This window comes from Sarcophilus harrisii, chromosome 1 (genome assembly GCF_902635505.1).
Source record: "Sarcophilus harrisii chromosome 1, mSarHar1.11, whole genome shotgun sequence".
In the NCBI taxonomy this organism is placed as follows: domain Eukaryota; kingdom Metazoa; phylum Chordata; class Mammalia; order Dasyuromorphia; family Dasyuridae; genus Sarcophilus; species Sarcophilus harrisii.
The window spans coordinates 686,368,992-686,391,318 of record NC_045426.1 but is presented as its reverse complement, the minus strand read 5'-3'; the positions used below and the strand labels follow the sequence as shown (position 1 = coordinate 686,391,318).

At 39.3% G+C, this 22,327-nt stretch overlaps 1 protein-coding gene across 1 annotated transcript in view; it reads left to right on the top strand.

Moving 5' to 3' along the window:
* MLXIP (MLX interacting protein) overlaps nt 1-22,327 on the top strand; it is a 65,391-nt gene that overhangs the window by 22,584 nt on the left and 20,480 nt on the right. Inside the window, exons 2-9 of the mRNA XM_031948526.1 lie at nt 16,445-16,551; nt 17,077-17,162; nt 17,578-17,667; nt 18,150-18,191; nt 19,049-19,220; nt 20,158-20,247; nt 20,797-20,888; nt 21,643-22,276. Coding sequence (XP_031804386.1) covers nt 16,445-16,551; nt 17,077-17,162; nt 17,578-17,667; nt 18,150-18,191; nt 19,049-19,220; nt 20,158-20,247; nt 20,797-20,888; nt 21,643-22,276 — 1,313 coding nt within the window. The remainder of the gene's footprint in view (nt 1-16,444; nt 16,552-17,076; nt 17,163-17,577; nt 17,668-18,149; nt 18,192-19,048; nt 19,221-20,157; nt 20,248-20,796; nt 20,889-21,642; nt 22,277-22,327) is intronic.

The following is a 22,327-nucleotide window of genomic DNA, read 5'->3' as shown; positions in this document are numbered from 1 at the left end:
AGCAAGAAAACAAGAAAAAGAGAGGAAAGGATTTTATTGTTTTTTTACAGATAATATAATTTACTTAGAAAAACCTAGAGTCGACTAAATAGAAACAAAATAAGCAGAATTGCAGAATATAAAATACATTCACAAAAACCATCAGCATTCCTTTATATCACCAATAAAACCAAACAAAAAGAGTTTAAAAGAGAATTACATTCAAAATGATTTTAGAAGCTATAAAATATTTTGGAATGTGTCTACCATGATACATCCAGGAACTATATAAGTTCAACTATAAAACACTCTGCAGAAATTAAGCCAGACCCAATTAATTGGAGAAATATTAATTGCTTCTATCTAAATTAATTTATTTAGTGCTGTACTAATCAGTTACCAAAGAATTAGTTAGAATTTGAACTAAAAAGAATTAGATATAATTAACAAAAACTAATTAGTTAGAATCAGAGCTAGAAAAAAAATAGTGAAATTCATGTGGAGGATCAAAAATCAAGGAATTTCAAAGATGATAATAAAGTGGTAAGAAAAGGCATCTGCCAGTGTCAAACTTCAAACTGGATCATAAGATGGTAATTATTAAAATGATTTGGTACTAGTTAAAAAGTAGAGAAGCTGATCAGAAGAACTGATTAGATACACAACATGAAAGAAGTGAATACAATCGTGTAGTTTTCAGTAAAACCACAGACCCCATTTACTTTTAGGTGATTCCTTTTTAACCAAAAATTGTTGGGGAAAAGCAGAAAACAGATTGTCAGAAATATAGTATAGAATATTATTTCACACTGTATCACCTAGATAAACTCCAAATGGATATATGACTTAGGGACATAAAGGTAACATCATAAGCATATTAAGAGTAGTATCACAGACCTTTCAGATCTGTGAGTAGAGGAAGAGTTTATAAGCAAGCAGTGAAGAGAATCACAGAAAATAAAATGGAAATTTTCCACTATCTAAAATTGAAAAGGTTTTGCCCAACAAATCTGTAGTGGTTAAAATTAGAAGGGAAATAGATAACTGGGGGAGGGGGCAAAATCTCTTTGTTAAGTTTTCTTTGATAAAGGGCTCATCCAAAATACATAAGAAATTTATTCAAATTTATAAAATTGTGAGTTATTTCCCAATAGGTAAGCAGTCAAATGATAAGAATAGGTGATTTTTAAAGGAAAAGAGCCAAACAATCAATAATCATGTGAAAAAATGCTCCAAATCTCTAACACTCAGAAGAATACACATTAAATTAAATTGAAGTTCTATTGCATACCCAATAAATTGGCAAAGATGACAAAAGAGGAAAATACATATTAGAAGGGCTGTGGGAAAACAGATAACAATGATCCCATTGTTGGTGAAGATGTGATTGGCCCAGTCATTCTGGAAATAAATAGGGAACTTTGCCCAAAGAATTACTAAAGTAACCCAAGTATACCACTATTAGTGGTATCCTATACTTCAAAGAGAGCAAAGAAAGAGGGAAAAGCACTCATGTACAAAAATATTTATAGTTGTTCTTTCCTTAGTAGCCTCAAACTGGGAACTAAGGGGATGCCCACCTACTGGGATATGACTAAACAAATCTTGGTGTATGAGTATAATAAAATATTACTGTGCCAAAAGAAATGATGAAATGAAGTGTCATAGAAAACTGGGAAGACCTCTGTGAACTGATACAGTAAAATGAGAACTCAAAACACACAATGACTTATATTATAGAGGAAAAAGTCTAGTGAATTCAGTGATAAACTATAAGCCCAGAGGACTGAAGATCAGGCTTGTACTCACCTCCTCTCGGAAGTTATGGACTCAAAATCCTGGAGAGAGATGTGAATATTTGGATATGGCTAATGTGAAAATTTGTTTTGTTGGATTATTTCTTTTTACTGTAAGATCTTTGTTTTGTTTTTGTTTTTGTTTTATGGGGGGGTAAAGGGAGGGAGAGATGATAATACTTGTAAGGATATATTTTGAAGAGTTAAAATAAATTTGGGAGACTTGAACTGAACTTTTAAGTATTGGGGACATTGAAAAAGCCAGATTAGCTGGTGTGACCCATTTCTATTTGTTATTAGCTGTAGGTGTTGAATTCCAAAGTCAGGATTTTGGACTTTACTCATTTATTTTTTAGAAGAATTTATTTTTTAAGCAAAAGAGGGCTTTGGGGAATAGACATGGCTTATGTATCTATCTACTCTAAGAATATCACAATTTGGCTGTCATCATTAAAGCAACTATTAAGTCTTTTCCAATAAATGGATATAAGCAAGCTCTGTCATGGGCTCTTCTCTTTTCTCTTTATATTTTCTCCTTTGGTGATCTCAGTTGTCATGAATTCAAGTATTATCTCCCTGCACATGACTCCAAATCCATCTTATCTAAGCAAAAACTCTTTTCCTCTAGTTTAGTTTCATATTACCAATTGCCTATTGGACATCATCTGGTTGTCTCATACTCAGTATATTTAAAAACTCATATTTCTCCCCAAAGCCAACTCTCAGATTTCTTGGCTTCTTTTGAGAGAGTACAAATTCCTTCTTAATGTCCTATATAGTAAGTCATTTGTCAAGTCTGGTTGATTCTATTTCTGCAACATCCCTCATGCCAGTTGACTTCTTTCTGTTCCCACAGACCTCTGCTTAGTTCAGGCCTCATCACTTGTCACCTAGTCAACTGTCCTGGTTTCCTAATTAATCTCCAAGCTTCATACAATTGTACAATTAACACTCCTAAAGCACCGCTTTTGCCATGTCACATTTCCATGGCTTCCCCTCTAAAAACCTTAGCAGGTCTCTATTATCTGATATGAAAAGATAAAATCCTTGACATGGCATTTGAAACCGAACACCATTTGATTCATGTCTGTCTAATTTTATTGTAGTCCTCTCCTTGACCAACTCTGAGTTCCAGTCAAACTGACCTCCCAGCTGGTATCCCACCCAGTATTCCATCTCCCCTTCTTGGTCTCTGATCCTGTGTGGAGGGCACTAACTCCCCTTACCTATGCCATGGAGGAAGCCTGGCATCTTCCAAAGCACTGCTCAGGGGCTCTCTCTTCATCAAGAGGTTTTTCTGGATGTCTCCACCCTCCTCAGTTTTAAATGCTCTCTCAGTGTTGGTTTGTATTGCTTTGTGTATAGTTTGTGTTTGCTTACACTTAGGCCTTATGTTATATTCCCCTAAAAAATATTTGTTCCTTGAGTATACAGGAACTATATTTCTTTTTGTTTGTTTGTTTTGATATTCCCAGTACCTAGCATAGTCATAGTCTCTTATTATCCTTAATAAATGTTTGGACAGTTGAATAAAAACACCCACTCTCCTCTGAAAAGAACACTGGATTTTCTAGAAGCAGCAATGTAGAAACCATTAAATTGTAGAAAAGTTGAGAGAAGAACTGGATGACAGACAGTCAGGGTAGCAGTTGGGTTGGGGTATATGGAGTATTTATTTTTATGTGTCTGGTGAGAATTCAGGGGAAAATCTCATTTGGACAGTAATCTCCTTTGTAAATCTGAAAGATTTTTGGTCTTAAGTTTTATAAAGGATTGTTTTGTTGGTTTTAATGATTCACTGAATGACATTTGACTCTTGGTTTTTTAGCCACTTGAAACCTTAAGAGCTAAATTTAAAACCAAGGATCTGAGTGCTCTTAAACAGTTTTTTGAGTTGATGCTTTGAGAACTCCCAAGTCAAAACTTGTTTTAAGCTATGAAGGTCTGGGGTTCTAGCGGGGACTTCTTTCTTCCCTGAGTCAGTGGAGACAGAGGCTCCTTTTAGAAATCGATTCCTGTGGCTGCCAGAGCTTATTTTTAGGGTTGGGGGATGTGACAATGTTACTTTATCCTCTGAAATGTGTAAGCAGCTTCAGATTTCTCTGGCTCTTGATCAGTGTAAGTAGCTTGCTTTGCTTTGGAATTGCCTAATAGTAGTAATGATGCCTGGAGTTTATTTAGCACAGTTCTTCAAAGGGTCTCTCAGCTTTTTGCCACCTAATCATCATCTCTCCTCCCACCAGTCCTGAAGGAGATGCAATTTGGAGGGAAACTAAAGCAGGGATGTGGCTGCAAGTTTTTTGTTTTTCTTTTTTTTTTTTTTTTTAAAGGGACTTGACTAGAGTTTCTTAGCAAATCTGCAGAGATCCAGCATTTATGTTAGACTGAGGGACCCTGCCTCTAGATTTATATTGCATTTGTAAAAATCGATGGTCTCTTAATTCCATTGCTTTACTTCATGTCTAAGACAAATTGGGGTTTGTTTCATATATAAAAATGTTAAAAGGAATATTTGAACCCATTAATTATCACCTTTTTATTTCACTTAAAAATCTTTTTCTTTTCTTTTCTTTTCAATGCCAAAGGCATTGGATGTCTCATGTAGGCTCATTTCCCCCTTTGCCATCTTTTCCAGATTTTCTTTCTGAGCAGAAAGACCCTATTAGAGTCATCATGATGTTCTGACTCAAGAAGTACAACCAATAACAATTACTTTTAAATCTACAGACTTGAAAGTAGCAGATTAAATGCGAAATTTGTATGTACGTGAGTACTTCTTACAGCATGATTTCTTAAACTCAGCATGTGTATAAATTCAAGTTAGCCCACTCCAGTTATCAATTTTAACATGCTTTCCAAACTCATAATGACTAATGACACTTGGTGCCTGTTCACTTGTCTCTGATCCCACGGATTGTAGCACAAGAATACTGTCCCTGGAAATTCCTATTCCCACATGTAGTCATGTATGGAAAGATGCTGAGGCCCCAGGACTCTGTGATTCCATCTCTTCATTGCAGCCATTTGTCTAGATTTAGGACATGGACCTGCCATAGGCTGCAGCTTTTGTACAGCTAGAGAGGTGGCCCCTGGATGCAGAGAATGGATTAGGCTGAGAGCAGGCCAGCAAGCTCGGATCCTGATTTACGAGGTGGGGAAGTAGGGCCCGCCCCCCAGACCACAGACCTCCGAAGGGAGCTTTGCAGTTGTGACCTTGGCCTTGGTGCCAGGCCCCAGAGCGGCGCTGCTGGGACCCAGTGAGAGCCCTTCCAGGGAAAGGCCGAAGCGCCGTGTGTGGGTGTGGGAGCAAGGCCTTGAAATGCTGGCAGGCCTGTAGGGAGGAGGCCCGCGTGGGCCGGCCAAGGAGAGGTGGGTTTGGAGAGAGCCAGAGACACGGCAGCGATTCCGCTACACTTGCCCTCGCTCCCCCTCATCCTGGCTTTCTTCAATGAACCTTTGTCTTGACCGTGGACTGTTAGTCTTGGCTCCCAGCAGCCTGTAGAGTCCAGCCCAAATCCTGAAGAAAGGCCAAGGAAGATAGACTAGGCAGAGGCAGGGATATCGGGAGAGAGCCCAGTCTGGAGTCGGGGCCTGAGCTGGACGCTGGGCTTGGGGACTTGGGGGGAAGTCATTCAATCCCTCTTTTGTAAAAAAGGTCAGAAGTAGACCTGAAAGGCGGAAGTCATTGCATCTCACCCCCACATCTTATAGATGCTCCTTCTAATTCTAAAAGTAGCCCATTGTAAAGGCCCCCTGAGCCTGCAGTGGCAAAGGAAGGATGCCATCTGGTGTCAGTTTAATTCATCCATCTTATTGTACAGATGAGTAAACTGAGACCCAGAGAGGTGGAGTTTTTTACTCTTTGTAATTAATAAGTGGCAGAACCAAGATTTGAATTCAGATTTTCTGACTCCCATTTGAACACTCTTTCTGTTACCTCCTTGTACCTCATACTTCTCTCTCCCTTCCTCTTGGGGACTCGAGAGTCAGACTCTAAAGCCATCTACCTCCCTTTGCCTTTAATAGTAAGTTACTGGAGTTGTCTGAAGCTGATTGAATCCAGCTCTTACTCCTGGCTCTGCATTCATTTTTATTTTTTATTTTTTTTTTTAAATTTAATAGCCTTTTATTTACAGGATATATACATGGGTAACTTTACAGCATTAACAATTGCCAAACCTCTTGTTCCAATTTTTCACCTCTTACCCCCCCACCCCCTCCCCTAAATGGCAGGATGACCAGTAGATGTTAAATATATTAAAATATAACCCAGATACATAATAAGTATACATGACCAAAACATTATTTTGCTGTACAAAAAGAATCAGACTCTGAATTATTGTACAATTAGCTTGTGAAGGAAATCAAAGATGCAGGTGTGCATAAATATAGGGATTGGGAATTCAATGTAATGGTTTTTAGTCATCTCCCAGAGTTCTTTTTCTGGGTATAGCTGGTTCAGTTCATTACTGCTCCATTAGAAATGATTTGGTTGATCTTGTTGCTGAGGATGGCCTGATCCATCAGAACTGGTCATCATCTAGTATTGTTGTTGAAGTATATAATGATCTCCTGGTCCTGCTCATTTCACTCAGCATCAGTTCGTGTAAGTCTCTCCAGGCCTTTCTGAAATCATCCTGTTGGTCATTTCTTACAGAACAGTAATATTCCATAATTTTCATATACCACAATTTATTCAGCCATTCTCCAACTGATGGACATCCATTCAGTTTCCAGTTTCTAGCCACTACAAAAAGGGCTGCCACAAACATTCGTGCACATACAGGTCCCTTTCCCTTCTTTATAATCTCTTTGGGATATAATCCCAGTAGTAACACTGCTGGATCAAAGGGTATGCACAGTTTGATAACTTTTTGAGCATAGTTCCAAACTACTCTCCAAAATGGTTGGATTCGTTCACAACTCCACCAACAATGCATCAATGTCCCAGTTTTCCCGCATCCCCTCCAACAATCATCATTATTTTTTCCTGTCATCTTAGCCAATCTGACAGGTGTGTAGTGGTATCTTAGAGTTGTCTTAATTTGCATTTCTCTGATTAATAATGACTTGGAGCATCTTTTCATATGACTAGAAATAGTTTCAATTTCTTCATCTGAGAATTGTCTGTTCATATCCTTTGACCATTTTTCAATTGGAGAATGGCTTGATTTTTTATAAATTAGAGTTAATTCTCTATATATTTTGGAAATGAGGCCTTTATCAGAACCTTTGACTGTAAAAATATTTTCCCAGTTTATTGCTTCCCTTCTAATCTTGTCTGCATTAGTTTTGTTTGTACAAAAACTTTTCAGTTTGGTATAATCGAAATTTTCTATTTTGTGATCAGTAATGATCTCTAGTTCTGCTTTGGTCATAAAGACCTTCCCCTTCCACAGGTCTGAGAGGTAAACTATCCTATGTTCCTCTAATTTATTAATAATTTCATTCTTTATGCCTAGGTCATGAACCCATTTTGACCTTATCTTGGTGTACGGCGTTAAGTATGGATCAATGCCTAGTTTCTGCCATATTAGTTTCCAATTTTCCCAGCAATTTTTATCAAACAGTAAGTTCTTATCCCAAAAGCTGGGATCTTTGGGTTTGTCAAAGACTAGGTTGCTATATTTGTTGACTGTTTTATCCCTTGAACCTAATCTATTCCACTGATCAACTAATCTATTCCTTAGCCAATACCAAATAGTTTTGGTAACTGCTGCTCTATAATATAATTTTAGATCTGGTACAGCTAAGCCACCTTCATTTGATTTTTTTTTCATTAATTCCCTTGAAATTCTTGACCTTTTGTTTTTCCATATGAACTTTGTTGTTATTTTTTCTAGGTCATTAAAATAGTTTTTTGGGAGTCTGATTGGTATAGCGCTAAATAAATAGATTAGTTTAGGTAATATTGTTCTTTATTATATTTGCTCGCCCTATCCAAGAGCATTTAATATTTTTCCAATTGGTTAGATCAGACTTAATTTGTGTGAAAAGTGGTCTGTAATTTTGCTCATAAAGTTTCTGATTTTCCCTTGGCAGATAGATTCCTAAATATTTTATATTATCAGTAGTTACTTTAAATGGAATTTCTCTTTGTAACTCTGACTGTTGGATTTTGTTAGTGATGTATAAGAATGCTGATGACTTATGTGGGTTTATTTTATAACCAGCAACTTTGCTAAAGTTGTGGATTATTTCTAATAACTTTTTAGCAGAATCTCTGGGGTTCTCTAAGTATACCATCATGTCATCGGCAAAGAGTGATAATTTGGCTTCCTCATTGCCTATTCTTATCTGCATTCATTTTTAAAAATTGTTTCAACACATCTTAAAAATCCCCAATGATGTCCAGTTGAATTCTCTGTTATGTACAATCCCAGGAAAGTTACTTTCTTAATAACATTAATAATTCCCATGTACTGTGCCATCCAAATAATTTTCTTCATTATTATATCATGTCTCTATCTTAAAAGGTGTTCATAAGATACCTAGATCTATCAGTGATAACAGAAAAGAAGACTTGAGATTGTAAACTGCATATTTTAAGGAGTGAATAAATTCTTATTTCTTGGGGGGGGAATAGGAGATGTTATACTAGGGCAGTGTGAAGATGTTGCCTTCATGGAGGAAACTTGTGTACTAATTGATGACCTTGGAGGATGAAGATGACGAGACTAAGGGTGACCTTGGAGACTGAGGGTCAGACCTCACAGCAGGCTTTTGACCACTTTAAAGGGCCAAGAATGTTTCTGGAATGTAGGCCTATGGGAGTATCAGCCTTGTCAGAGAGAGGAGCTGAAATAAGGGAGAAGGCGAAGATGGTTCCCTACGAATGTGTGAAGATGGATTCTGCTAGTCCTTTGGAACTCTTGGGGACAGGGCTGGCATTTGTCTCAGCTGCTGTTGCCAGTTATAGATGTTCCTGACCTAGAAATGCTTGTGGGTTTGGGTAGTCAAGAGGCGGAATACTTGGTTCCAACTTCTCTCTAGTCCTTAACCTACTGTTTGGGTTTTGTTTCTGTTCTTGGTTTTTGTGCTGCACTTCATGTTCCTCCAAATCTGTAGACTGACTTTAGAGATAGATTCCAGGGGTTATTTGGGAAGCATGGGTATAATAGTGTCACCCTATACAAACAGTGACTGAAGAAACTTCAGCAATCATCCAGATCAGCCGGTCCTTGAAAAAGACTTCCCATGTGCTCTCCAGTAAGTGCCCCGCCATCTCTGCTTGTGTCCTTTTTCTAAACATTAGTTTAGACACTCTCATTTTCACTGAACAGCTAACTCTCTGCCAGGGGGAAGAAATCCTGGGAGACTAGAAATCTAAAATAACCATGCAGATGTGTTGGCAGGTACCTGCTAAATACTACATAAAACCTACCAGGATTGACTAGTGATGAAACAGGACATTTGTATTGCCCGAACCACAGACTTCAGAGGTCACATACTGTCTACCATAATCAGCCAAGGAAGGACCTCGTCACCCTGGGGCATTTGGGATGAGAGGGGTAATCTACCTTCTTCAAAATCTCATTTAATCTGCCTTCTTTCAGACTGTTCAAATAAAATGAGGCCTGCCAGGAGGAATATTGCCATTTATTTTATTCTGTTTTTGAAAAACAATCCCTCTTGTCCCCAAACACACAGAGAGAGCCTTGGTGATAACAAAGGGTAGAATTACTCTGCCAACTGGTGCAACCTTTAGACCCTATTATTCAAATATGCCTCAGTTCTTCTTCCTGGAGGGAATGAAAGCATTCTGATACTCAGGGACATGCTGCTTCCCTCCCTAGTTTTGTTTTCTCAACATTTTCTTTTGGTGAGAAGTGCTCACTAAGGTTACCCGGCATGTGTTAAAAAGAAAATGCCGTTTAGTGGAAGGAAAGAGAGAGGCGAGATAAGATCACTTGGTGGGGGGGGGGGGGAGGAAATTATTTGTTTGTTTTTTTGAATTAAAGTGTGTGCATTCTTTTTTTTTTTCCACAGTATTTTATTTTCCCAAATATGTGTAAGGATAGTTTTCACCATTTTTGTAAGACTTTGTGTTCCAAATTTTTCTCCTTCCTTTCCTTTTCCCTTCTCCCAGACAGCTCTTTATAGTTATACTCTATATAGTTATACATGTATAGTACTTTTAAACATATTTTCATATTTGACATGTTGTGCAAGAAAAATTAGATCAAAGGGGGAAAAATGAGGAAGAAAAAACAAACAAAAAGATGAAAATACTATGTTTTGAATCACATTCAGTCTCCATATTTCTCTTTCTTCTGAGATGGCTCTCTCCATCACAAGTCTGTGAAAAGATTGCTGTGAGAAGAGCTAATTTTTTTATGTTCATCATCATATAATCATGCTGTACAAGAGTACAGTGTTTTCCTGGTTCTGCTTATTTCACTCAGCATCAGTTCATGCAAGTCTTTCCAGGTTTTTCTGAAATCAGTTTGCTCATTATTTCTTATAGAATATTACATTCATATATCATAATTTATTCAGCCATTCTCCAACTGATGGGCATCTACTTAATTTTCAATTCCTTGACACTATAAAAAGGGTTACAAACATTTTTGTACATGTGGGTCCGTTTCCTTTTTTTATGATCTCTTTGGATACAGACCCAATAGAGACACTGCTGGAGCAAAGAGTATGCACAATTTGATAGTCCTTTGGACATAGTTCCAAATTGTCCTACAGAATGGTTAAATCAGTTCACAACTCCACCAACAATGCAGTAGTGTTACAGTGTTCCACATCTCCAACATTTATCATTATCTTTTATCATCTTAGCTAATCTGATAGAGGTGAAGTGGTACCTCAAAGTTGTCTTAATTTACATTTCTCTAATCAATAATGATTTAGAGCATTTTTCATAAGACTATAGATGACTTTAATTTCTTCATCTGAAAAATGTTCATATTCTTTGACTATCAATTGGGAAATGGATTGTAGTCTTATAAATTTGATTCCTTTCTCTAGATATTTTAGAAATGAAGCCTTTATCAAAAAACACTGGCTGTAAAAATTATTTCCCAGCTTTCTGCTTCCCATCTGATTTTGGCTGCACTGGCTTTGTTTCTTAGCCAGGATTAAATGGTTTTGATAATTGCCACTTTATAATATTTGGGTCTGGTATAGCTAGGCTACCTTCCTTTGCATTTTTTCCCATTAATTCCCTTGATATTCTTGATCTCTTTTGGATTAATAGATTAATTTTACTATTTTTTCCAAGTCTATAAAGTAATTTTTTTGGTGGTTTGATTAGTATTATACAAAATAGATTAATTTAGATAGAACTGTCCTTTTTAGTTCAGTCTACTCATAAGCAATTAATATTTTTCCAGTTCTTTAGATCTGTATGAAATGTATATTATATATGTGCATTTTTAGAACTGTATACTATGGATTTTTCCTCTCAGTATCCTTCCTCTAATAATTGCAGCAGAAGCTAATATATATCTTTTGATCCTCACAGCAACTCTGGGAGGTAGGGGCTATTATTGCCTCCTTTTTAACAGGTTGAGAAACTGAAGTAGACAGAAAGCTAGTGAGTTTCTGAGGCCAGATTTACAACAGGTCTTATTACCTGGTGCCAATTTTAGTATTTGAATGCCTATTATATGTATAGGTACAGAACAGTGTAATAAGTAGAAAGGTTAGCTCTCTGAAGCCCTTAAGGCAGTTTTATCATCCCTGACTTGGTAGTGACCATAGAACTTTATCAGCATCTCTATTAGACATCTACAATGCATTATTCAATATTATGGTTATTTGACTCTGACATACTCTTTTGCAAAATTGTAAGCACCAGAAGGATATGCATAGAATTTTAGCTAAACTTTGTATCCCACCTATTTATAATAAATTTATATTAAAGGTTTGTGGAAGTGATTGTAGGTTTCAGATGGTTTACTATGTAAGTCCTATGTTTCACAGAAACTGGAAATGATAGGTTTTTGTTCTTTTCTGATTAATAAGAATAGCCAAGTGAGAATGATTACAAGAAGACATTAGAGAAAGAAATCAGAATTTGTTTTTTTTTTTTAAATGGAGCCTTTCTGTAATAGTCAAATCTTACATAAAGAATTCCCTGTTTGTGGCAGCCCTGTTTGTAGTGGCTAGAAACAGGAAACTGAATGGATGCCCATCAATTGGAGAATGGTTGGGTAAATTGTGGTATAGGAATGTTATGGAATATTGTTCTGTAAGAAATGACCAGCAGGATAAATACAGAGAGGCTTGGAGAGACTTACATGAACTGATGCTAAGTGAAATGAGCAGAACCAGGAGATCATTATAGACTTCAACAACGATACTGTATGAGGATGTATTCTGATGGAAGTGGATTTCTTCGACAAAAAGAAGATCTAGCTCAGTTTCAATGATGGACAGAAGCAGCTATACCCAAAGAAAGAACACTAGGAAATGAATGTAAACTGTTTGCATTTTTGTTTTTCTTCCTGGGTTATTTCTACCTTCTGAATCCAATTCTCCCTGAGCAACAAGAGAACTGTTTGGTTCTGCACACATATATTGTATCCAAGATCTATTGTAACCTAGTTAACATGTATAGGACTGCTTGCCATCTGGGGGAGGGGTGGAGGGAGGGAGGGGAAAAATCGGAATAGAAATGAGTGCAAGGGATAATGTTGTAAAAAATTACCCTGGAATGGGTTCTGTCAATAAAAAGTTATTAAAAAAAAAAAAGAATTCCCTGTACAAATAAAAAAAGTGATTGTAATTAGTGATATGTTATAAATGTTTGCCAACCAGCTTTCTGGGGGAAAAGTGTATATATAACACACCTTTATATTTACTCTGCAAGGGTTGGCATGTGAACCTAGATCACCTAACTACAAAGCCAATTTCTTTGAACTATGTTGTTTCCATAAAAATCTATTCTGTGAAGTCCACTGTACTAAATACTCATAATTATGGTTGTTTATGAATTCAGTAACTGAATAAAGCTTAGCATAGTAATAAAAAAAGTTTTATATGTATATATGTTTTATTTTTTGTTTTTTACTCCATGTAAAAACAATTTTTTTACATTTTTTAAAATTTTGATTTCCAAATTATTTCTTTTCCTCTCTCATCTCTCCCCTCATTGAAAAGGCAAGCAATTTGGTATAGGTTATACATGTGCAATTATGCAAAACATATTTTCATCTTAGTCATGCTGTGAAAAAGAACACAGATCAAAAATAAGAAAAAAAATAAAAATAAAATATGCCTTAATTTGCATTTAGACTTCATTGATTCTTTCTCTGGAGATGGATAGCATTTTTCATCATAAAGTCCTTTAGAATTGTCTTGGATCTTTGTATTGCTGAATGTAGCTAAGCCATTCACAGTTGATTATCTGTATACATTGTTTCCTGGTTCTGCTTACTTTATTTTGTATCAGTGAATATAAGTCTTTTCAAGGTTTTTTTGCTTATCATTTCTTAGTATAGTTTACTCTCTGGTTCTAGAATATCAGGGCAGTTTTTGTTAATTTCTTGAAAGAAGATGTCTAAGTTTGTTTTTTGATCATGGCTTTCAGGTAGTCCAATAATGTATAAATTATTTCTCCTGGAAATATTCTACTTTCCAGGTCAGTTATTTTCCATGGAAATATATCATTTCTCCTCCTCCTCCTTTCTCCTTCTCCCTCTTCTTCCTTCTCTTCCTTCTCCTCCTCTACTACCACTGGCCATTGTTGCTTCTCTTTTGACTTTTGTTTTATTGTTTTTTAATGTTTCATGGAGTTATTAACTTTACTTGCCCATTCTAATTTTTAAGGAATTTTCTTCAGTGAACATTTATACCTCCTTCTCCATGTGGCTATTTCTGCTTTTTAAGGGGTTCTTTTCTTCATTGGACTTTTGGGCAGTTCTGTTTTTTTAAGGTGTTAATTTTTTTTCCATTATTTTTGTGTATGCCTCTTTTACCTTTTTCATGATTTTTTTTGCATTACTCACTTTTCTTTTACTAAGTTTTACTCCATCTCTCTCATTTGATTTTTAAAATCCTTTTTGGAGCTCTTCCAGGAATTCTTTTGGGGTCTGAGACCAATTTACATTTTTCTTTTAAAGTTTTGGCTGTAGCAGTTTTGACTTTTGTCTTCTGAGTATATGTTTTGATCTTCCATGTCATCATAGTAACTTTCTATGGTTAGGTGTTTTTTTGGTTGTTGTTGTTGCTTATTTTTCTAGGCTATTTCTTTATGTAAATTTATGTTAAAAGTGGTCTCTGCTCCAGGGTGGAAGGAGCAGTATCCTAAGCTTCAATGTTTTTGTTTGTGCAGTTATTTTCAGAATTAGTATTGAGAATTTGTAAGTTCTTTCAAGGTGGTATGACCCAAGGAGAGATATGTTTACTACTTTACTGGCCTGCTTTCTGGTCTGTGATTGACCTCAAACACTCTTCTGCCTTGGTACTGTGACCATGGTCCTTGCTTCCCTGAGGCAACAAGTTTTGATGTTCTAGTGATTCTTGCTTTGGAACTGTAACATAGGACTGTGACCTGGAATGCCTCAATCTTGTACCCAGTGCTAGCAAAGGGACCTCTGAGGTCTCCTTCTGACCAGTTGTCAATTCTCTTTACTGTCTATGGGCTCAGCTCTGGAAACTACTGCTGCTGCTACTGATTCAATTGCCCCCAAAACCTGCTGCTGGAGTTTGCTGGGGCCCAGCTTTCTCTGGACTGTACTCTATTCTCACCCTAGCCTTTCCGGACAACCTCCCAAGTTGTTTTTGGAAAAATGTTCTTTTGTGCGTTCTGCCCCTCCAGAATTCTTTTTGAGATGTTATTTAAAGTTGTTTGGAGGGGAATTTGGAAGAGCTTAGGTTAGTCCTTGCCTTTTCTTCACCCCTATGCCCCTGTCCCTGCAACATCTCTTTTTCTATCACTTTCTTAAGTCTAGATAGTCAACAAAACAGTAAATTTAATGCTGATTTGTAGTGTTTACACTTCTCTGAGTTGTAAATATACTCTTGAGAATAACATTGGGAGCCAGAGTAAGGAATGGCTTCTGTACTCCTTGTATGTACTGTATTGGGGAGAGGTGGTTTGTGTATGGGTTAAATAATTTATGGAACATTTTAGCTAGAAAGAATCTGCTCCAAAAATGTTCTTTCCAGAGAAAGATTTCTGAGTCTAGAGAAGTAAAGGGATTTTTCCACCATAGTTATATAGAAATAGATCTCTAGATGAAAACTCCCTGGGAATATTACAGTCAAATTCCAGAGCTCCTAGATCAAGGAGAAAGTGCCGTAAGCAGACAAAAAGAAACAGTTCAAATATTGTGGCGCCAGTCAGGATAACACCTCAGTGCCAGGCACTGTGTTATATCCTGAAATGTTAAAATAATAAAAACATCTCTGTTCTCAAATTTACATTTTAATTTTAATAGAGAAATTGTTCAGTATACATTAATCTGGCAAGGTTCATCAACAGTCCAAGTGTCTAATATGTTTGAGGTACATATTTCTGTGGAGAGGAAGCCGAAGGGGAACTAAAGATTCTTAAATAGGGCTTGATCTTGCTATTTACTATTAGTCTTTTCCTCTGTATACCAGATGAATGCTTCTCTCTGGAGAATAGGATCATGAAGGATATTTTCCTGAATGATCAATAGTTAATAATCTTCATGGATGATCAATAATTACTACTCTGGACATCCATAGGGTCAGGAAAAAAGTATTTTAAAATATATTTGTATTTTAATATATTAAAAATATGCAATATATATATATATAAAATATATTTAAACATAATGATATGTTTAAATACACAATGTATTTTAAATATATTTATATGCCTTCAAATATGTGTTTGTTGCCTCTATCTGGTAGTTGTTCCATCAGAGTCTTGCCATCAATAGTCTAGTTCTCTGAGAAGTATTTCTCTCACAATTGGAGTTAGAAATGTTCAAATAATGATTGGCTTTATAGGGAGGTGATTGGGAAGGATATATGGCAGCATAGGGCCACCTCATAGCTCCTAATTTCTTCCTCTTGTGTTCTTATCTGACTTAGGTTCTTTTGAGTGGGGGGGGTAGTAATTTTTACATAGGGTCTGCAATAGAAACTGAGTTCTCAAATACAGCCAGTGTTCATCAGTAAGTCATTTTAAGACAAAATACTGAATATCACTTTTTTTCCTTGCCATGTCAGAGCGGGCAGAACAGCTGGAATTGGCTTTTGTAAGTCATTTTGAGTGAGTGTTTGGGAAAAAAGATGTTCTGGGATCCCATGGATGCCATTCAGTGGATGGTGTTGAATGAAGAGTTTTTGCTCCTATTTCTCTTGCCTTTCTCATGTATCACCCTCATGTATCAAACAGTAGGAAAAATGTCTGTATTTGAGAAGCGACACTTGTGGCCTGGGGCTCAGGCGAGCTTTCTTTTGCTTTGTACCTCCTTAGCAGAATGAACGACTTAGGGAAATATCGGTGGGTTAAGAAATCCATATAGGCAGACCTCAGGTGACCGGGCCCGGGCAGGTGGCCACCTCAGTGCTCAGAATCGGAGCTTGCAGGAGGGGTCACAGTTCAGGCCAGTACTGGGACATATGGTCATGGAGGGGATTGGGGTTTAATGTACTGGAAGGGTAGCTTTTGGCAATCTTCTGATTGGCTTCCACCAAATCGGCGAAGTCATTGAGTTCTTGCTTTTGCTTTTCAGTGGGAAATTGGTATCTCCCAAGTGGAAGAACTTCAAAGGGCTAAAGCTGCAGTGGAGAGACAAGATCCGGCTGAACAACGCCATCTGGCGGGCGTGGTACATGCAGTGTAAGTGACCTCCCAGCCCAGGCCGAGGGCCTTCTTAGGAGAGGAGAGCCCGACGGTTCTGGCAGGCTTCGGGTCCCTCCGGGGAGCCTCCATCCAAAATGTCCCTGTAGAAGAAACCCGGGAGGGCATTGTCTGTAGGGAGGATGATCCCTGGAAATAAGAGACCAGGGTAAACTTACATTTTCTGGGTTGAGCAGCCTGTGTCTGCAGCTAAAACCAAGGCAAGAGGGGAAGCTCGAGCAGGGAACGGCAGATGCCATCTTCCTGGCTCTTACACAGCTCGGGTCCTGCCCTTCAGGTGATCTAATAGCTTGGAGACCAGAGCCTAGCAGTGCATTTGTGTCCCACGAGTGGCTTCTCTGCCCTGGGAATGTTTTTAGGTATTTTCCCTCTGATCTCTACCCCGTGTGCCTCCCCAGGTTTCACGGGAAGATAGCCAAGGGGGGAATCTGGGTCCAGACTAGATGGGAGGGGTCAGGCTGAAGGCTTAGGCAGAGTGACAGTTCCTTCCCTTCTTCCTCCTAGACTTGGAGAAACGGAAGAACCCCGTGTGCCACTTTGTGACCCCCTTGGATGGCTCTGTGGAGGTGGATGAGCATCGCCGTCCAGAGGTGCCCGGGAATAGGAGGGAGTGAGGGCACTAAGTACATGGGCATCTCTGAATTGATTCTTGTCTCTTTAGAACTATCTGATTTTAAGAGTTGAAAGGAGTATTCACTTGTTGTCCTATAAGCACTTTGCTAAATCTTCTTTTCACTCACTTCAGTGCCTTTTTTTAAGCTCTTTCTTTCTGGGCACCTCTAATTTTTGGTGGGACCTGAATAGAAACCATAACTTCACCTTTCAACTCTTAAGGGCTTTTGTGGCCTGAGAGAATAGGAAGTACCCTGTGAGTGTGAAATATCATGGCCAAGGGCCAGTGCTCAGCCTCCCTCTTTTGTCCTTTATAGGGCATGTCTTATCTTAACCCTGATATAAGGAATCATTTCTGCCTCTGACATTTCCTTTCCCTTTTCCCCAATTCAGGCCATCACCACAGAAGGGAAGTACTGGAAACGTCGAATTGAGATTGTGATCAGGGAATATCACAAGTGGAGAACGTACTTCAAAAAAAGGGTATCTGTCCTTGGAACCAGCAAGAATGTAGTAGAGATGGGAGTGAATGGTGTCTCCAGAGCACTATATTCCAGCTGCTAGAGCATAGACTGACTATGAGAGATGTTTGTGGGCTTCTGACACTTTTACCAAATCTTTAAACTAACAAATGGATTCTTATTCATTCCGCCTTGCCCCATATTTTTCTTGTTATCTGTTCTTCCTTGAACCAGTAAAGAACCAATATATTTAATTGTTATCTTTCCAAAGTTAGGTTTGGAAAACACTAGCTAAGCAGAACTGTATATATGGTGCTAAGGCCTGTTTGGGCTAGGAGACCCTCCTGAGCCCCATGCTTTGGTTCTGCAGTCTCCCAGCTCTCTTTCTCCCAGAGAAAGGTATGATTGACTGTCTTATAAAGAGAGAAGCAATCTCAGTGACACAACAACACGTCCTGCTCCCCTGTAAGGTCTTTGGTAACTTGGGTGTCCCTTTCCTCACAGCTACAGAAGCACAAGGACGAGGATCTATCCAGCTTGGTTCGGGTGAGTAGACATCTGGGAAACAGAATTGAGCCTGCCTAGAGCACCGTTCAGGCCAGTTACTCTTTAAGCCACCTTTGACTGAGACAAGAGTGAATTACATGGCTTGGCATGGGGCACCATAGCAGGAGGTAGTTTGTGAATAGAACAAATTCCTGCTTGTTAATAGAAAGAATTGTGAGGAAATTGGTTTACAAATGAGAGAATATTATGTAAATATGAATTGTTGGTGTTTTTATTATCATCATTGTCAGGCTACTTGCTCTCTTTAAAATAGGACCCAGAGAATCGAATTTGTCTGGAAGCAGCTAGGTAGTGCAGTGGATGAAGCTGAGTTCAAATTTAACTTTGGACACTTGCTAGTTTTGTGACCCTAGGCATGTAATTTAATCTCTACCTGTATTTGGTTTCCTGAGATGTAAAATGGAGATAATAACAACCCCTATCTCCCAGGATTGTGATAAGGATCAAATGAGATAAGATTTTAAAAATGTTTATTATACAGTGCTGACACATAATAGGTTCTTAATATCTATTTATTGACTGACGTTCTTCTAACTTAAAAGAACAGAGTCTTGAAGCAGCTAGGTGGCACAGTGGGTAGAGCACCAGCCCTGAAGTTAGGAGGACCTGAGTTCAAATCTGGTCTCAAACACTTAAAAATCCTGGCTGTGTGACCCTGGGCAAGTCACTTAACCCTAATTGCCTCAGTGGAAAAAAAAAGAATAGGGTCTTTATCAACAGCTCTTGTCTTACACTCTTAGGGTGACTAGATAAGACTCCACGTAGTTAAGAATTCTGGGTTATATTTTCTTTCCTTTTTAATACTTTTGTTTTCTCTTTGCCTCCTATGGGGCTAGGATGATGACCTGCTTTTCTGGCATAAGAGTGGGGATGGGTGGGACACCCCAGTCCCCATGGAAGAAGATCCACTCTTGGACACAGACATGCTCATGTCAGAATTCAGTGACACCCTCTTTTCCACTCTTTCATCACATCAGCCAGTGGCCTGGCCCAACCCACGGGAAATAGGTAACTTCGTCTGTTTGTGTCCCTAGTGGCAGAGGACTTTACTTGTTTCCCTTCAATCTTAGTCTTTCCATTCCTAGTGTAGTTTCTGAACTTTGCCTCGCTTCCCCAGTGTGTCTCTAGTGCTATTGCTTATTTGTTTTGAAGTTGGCATTTTGGAAATTGGGCAGTGTTTGTTTGTCACTGCCATTAGAGACTGAATACTGAGCTAGATGGGCAGTGGGATTGATCCCCTGTGGCACTTCTGCTGTTACCTTCAATTCATCAAGCATTTAGTGAGTCCTGGTTGTAAGGTGCAATGATGGATTATCCCTTCCTCTGAGGAGCTTCCATTCTACTGGAATATTATCTTAAGACCAATGTCCTTAGGTATCAGTGATAATTCTGTTTTATTTGTCCAGGAGAACCGAAAGCAAATCTTTACCATATTCTTTGCCCTCAGGGATTTGATATCATACCTTTTTTCTGCCAACCTTTTTTTGTTAGACATGGACTGAGGAACAGAATTTGGGGGAGTCTCAGTTGTATTGGGCTAAATCTAGTAGTTATCCAAACTAAGTTCTGTATTAATATAATGAGTCCCTGGGATTGGGAGCTCTTCAGGCTGCCTAGAGGGGGCTTAACCAGTCTGGTTTGAAGAGGTGAAAGCTCCTTTGTTCCTCAAAGTAGGTTTGTTGTAGCCCCTGCACTTCTAGCCCAAATGTGATAGGGAAACCCAAAATTTGCAAACAATATAGAGTAACTCATGCTCTAGTGAAAACAAAGCAAACTTTTGAAGAAAGCTGTTTACTACCTTGCTTTTTATGGGGATGGCGCATGGCTCAGGACCATGGAAGTGTATCCTAATCTTGCTCGTTGTTACCTCCAGTCTTTTCTATGCTATTGTTTCATTGACTGAGCAGCCTGACTTAACTCCTTTTTCTTCTCTGCCTTCTTGCAGCACATTTGGGAAATGCTGACATGATCCAGCCAGGGCTAATTCCTCTACAACCAAACTTTGACTTCATGGACACATTTGAACCTTTCCAGGGTGAGCCCCTTGAAATCATGGTCACACCTCTCTTTGTAATTCCCAGAGGAGCCAAATAAGTGGTTAAGTCCAGACTACTGTGAAAAATAAGGTGACTTTGTGCTGTTCATAAGCAACAGTGGGTGCACCGCGATGGTAGTGAGGGGGAGAAGATGTGTGTCTGGCCTGTCTGGGCCTTGGCTGCTGTCCTTACCTTGGCTGTGGACAGTTCTCCATCTGTTCAGCAGAGGGCACTGGTGACAATCCTAGCCCAGCTGGGATGTCTCAGAACAAGCCCTTTATCACTCAGACCTGAAGAGCAATTGAACTGTGGGGTTGTGGGAGTTGTTCTGAGTGAGCCTTGATGGGCTGTCAGGAACTGGGTCCATAATAAGAAAATTGTTCTAGAGGATAAGTGAGTCCCAGCAAGGGCGAGCAGCTTCTGCCTCCTGTCACCACTCTCTGGGTGAGGGAAGACATCTAGCATTGCTGAATCTACAGGTACCTCTTTCTCTACTCTAAGGCTGTCTGGAGCTTTGGGACTCAAAGGGCCCTGATCTTGTCTTTCAGACCTTTTCTCATCCAGCCGCTCCATCTTCGGCCCTACACTTGCTGGATCTACTCCTTCAACTGCAGCAGACTCCAATAGTCCACCAGCACAGGTAGGGGTGTCCGTTTCTAGGAATTTGTCTCCAGGATGTACCAGGGACATGGCCATCATGACTGATTTAATAAGGAAATCATTATAAACCTTCCTTTTTGGCTCTGGAATTAGTGTGTGAGGTGGAATGCAGAGTTTAATCCTATCCCAGGTTTGGGAATAGTTGTGGATACTCCTGTTCATACATTTTCATACTTCACAGGAGACCTGAGTAAGAATGTCTTGAATGGTCAGAAGATGTGGGTTCAAACTGTTTATTTCTTTCCCTTTCTTTTTCCCTATCACTAAAAATTCTGCTTTAATCCAGGGTGCAGCTTATCTTAAAAGAATGGGTTGTTTAATCTTTATATGTCATTCCCAAGCTTTGGGAATGTGGGAGATCTGTATCTCCAGATACACCCCTGGAAGACCCCATGTGTCACTGTAAACCTTGGTTCTCCCATTTTGTAAAGAGAAGGACAGGATTTATGGGGAACTTGTGATCTCCAGAGTGTAAAGACCCTCCATAACTGTGGAAGTGTTCGTGTTGTCATGGCTTTCTGTCCAGGCTTCCTTTGGGAGGCCAGTCCCTGTTGGGAGCATCTGGAGAAATTCAGAGATGGTACTCCCCTAGATTTGCAGATAGCTTCACCTTTGTTCTCTCACAGGAGTCGAGCCCTTTGGAATCTCAGTTTGGGTTCTCGGTGCTTACTTTGTGTTAGAAACTGATGAGGAACAACTCTTAAATTGTGGTATTCTCTCCTTTTTTCCCTTAGGGGCCTGTCCTGTCAGCCGGTGCTCTGCCCACTGTGAGCCTCCCTGACAGCCTCATTGTCCCAGCTGGGCCATCCTCCCTAAGCCCCACAGAAAGGCGCAGCTGTGAGCGTGGGCCCCGACTTGGAGGCTATGGCCCAGCCACAGACTATGAGAGCCCTGAGCCGCCACTGAGTGGCGCACAGACTTTCCTCCCAGTGTTTCCAGGTTCCCTGCTCTCTCCCAGCCCAGCTCCAACACCATCTTCACCTGAAATGCCATTAGTGCCCCCTCCAGCGGCCACTTTGAATGCCCAGGCTCCATCTGCTTTTCTGCAGCCGCAGAAGTTTGGAGCTGGCAAGTCATCCTCAGTCATCACCCACACAGCTTCGGCTACCTTTACCCACGATGCCTCTGCAACGACTTTTAGCCAGAGCCAGGGCCTTGTGCTAACAGCACAACAGCCAGCCCCGCCAGGACCGCCCTGTAGCTTGGCAGTGCCTCCGGCAGTTGGGCCAACCCAATCTCGCCTGACTTTTGTCTACCTTAAATCTATGCCCTTGGCTAGTGGGCGGGCCAAACAGCCCCCTAAAATAGTGCCTGCTCCAAAACCTGAGCCTGTGTCCTTGCTCTTAAAGAATGCTTATATCACCCCAGGTGAGTAAGGTAGATAGTTTACTGGGTGATGTTCTTGATCCCCCATAAATG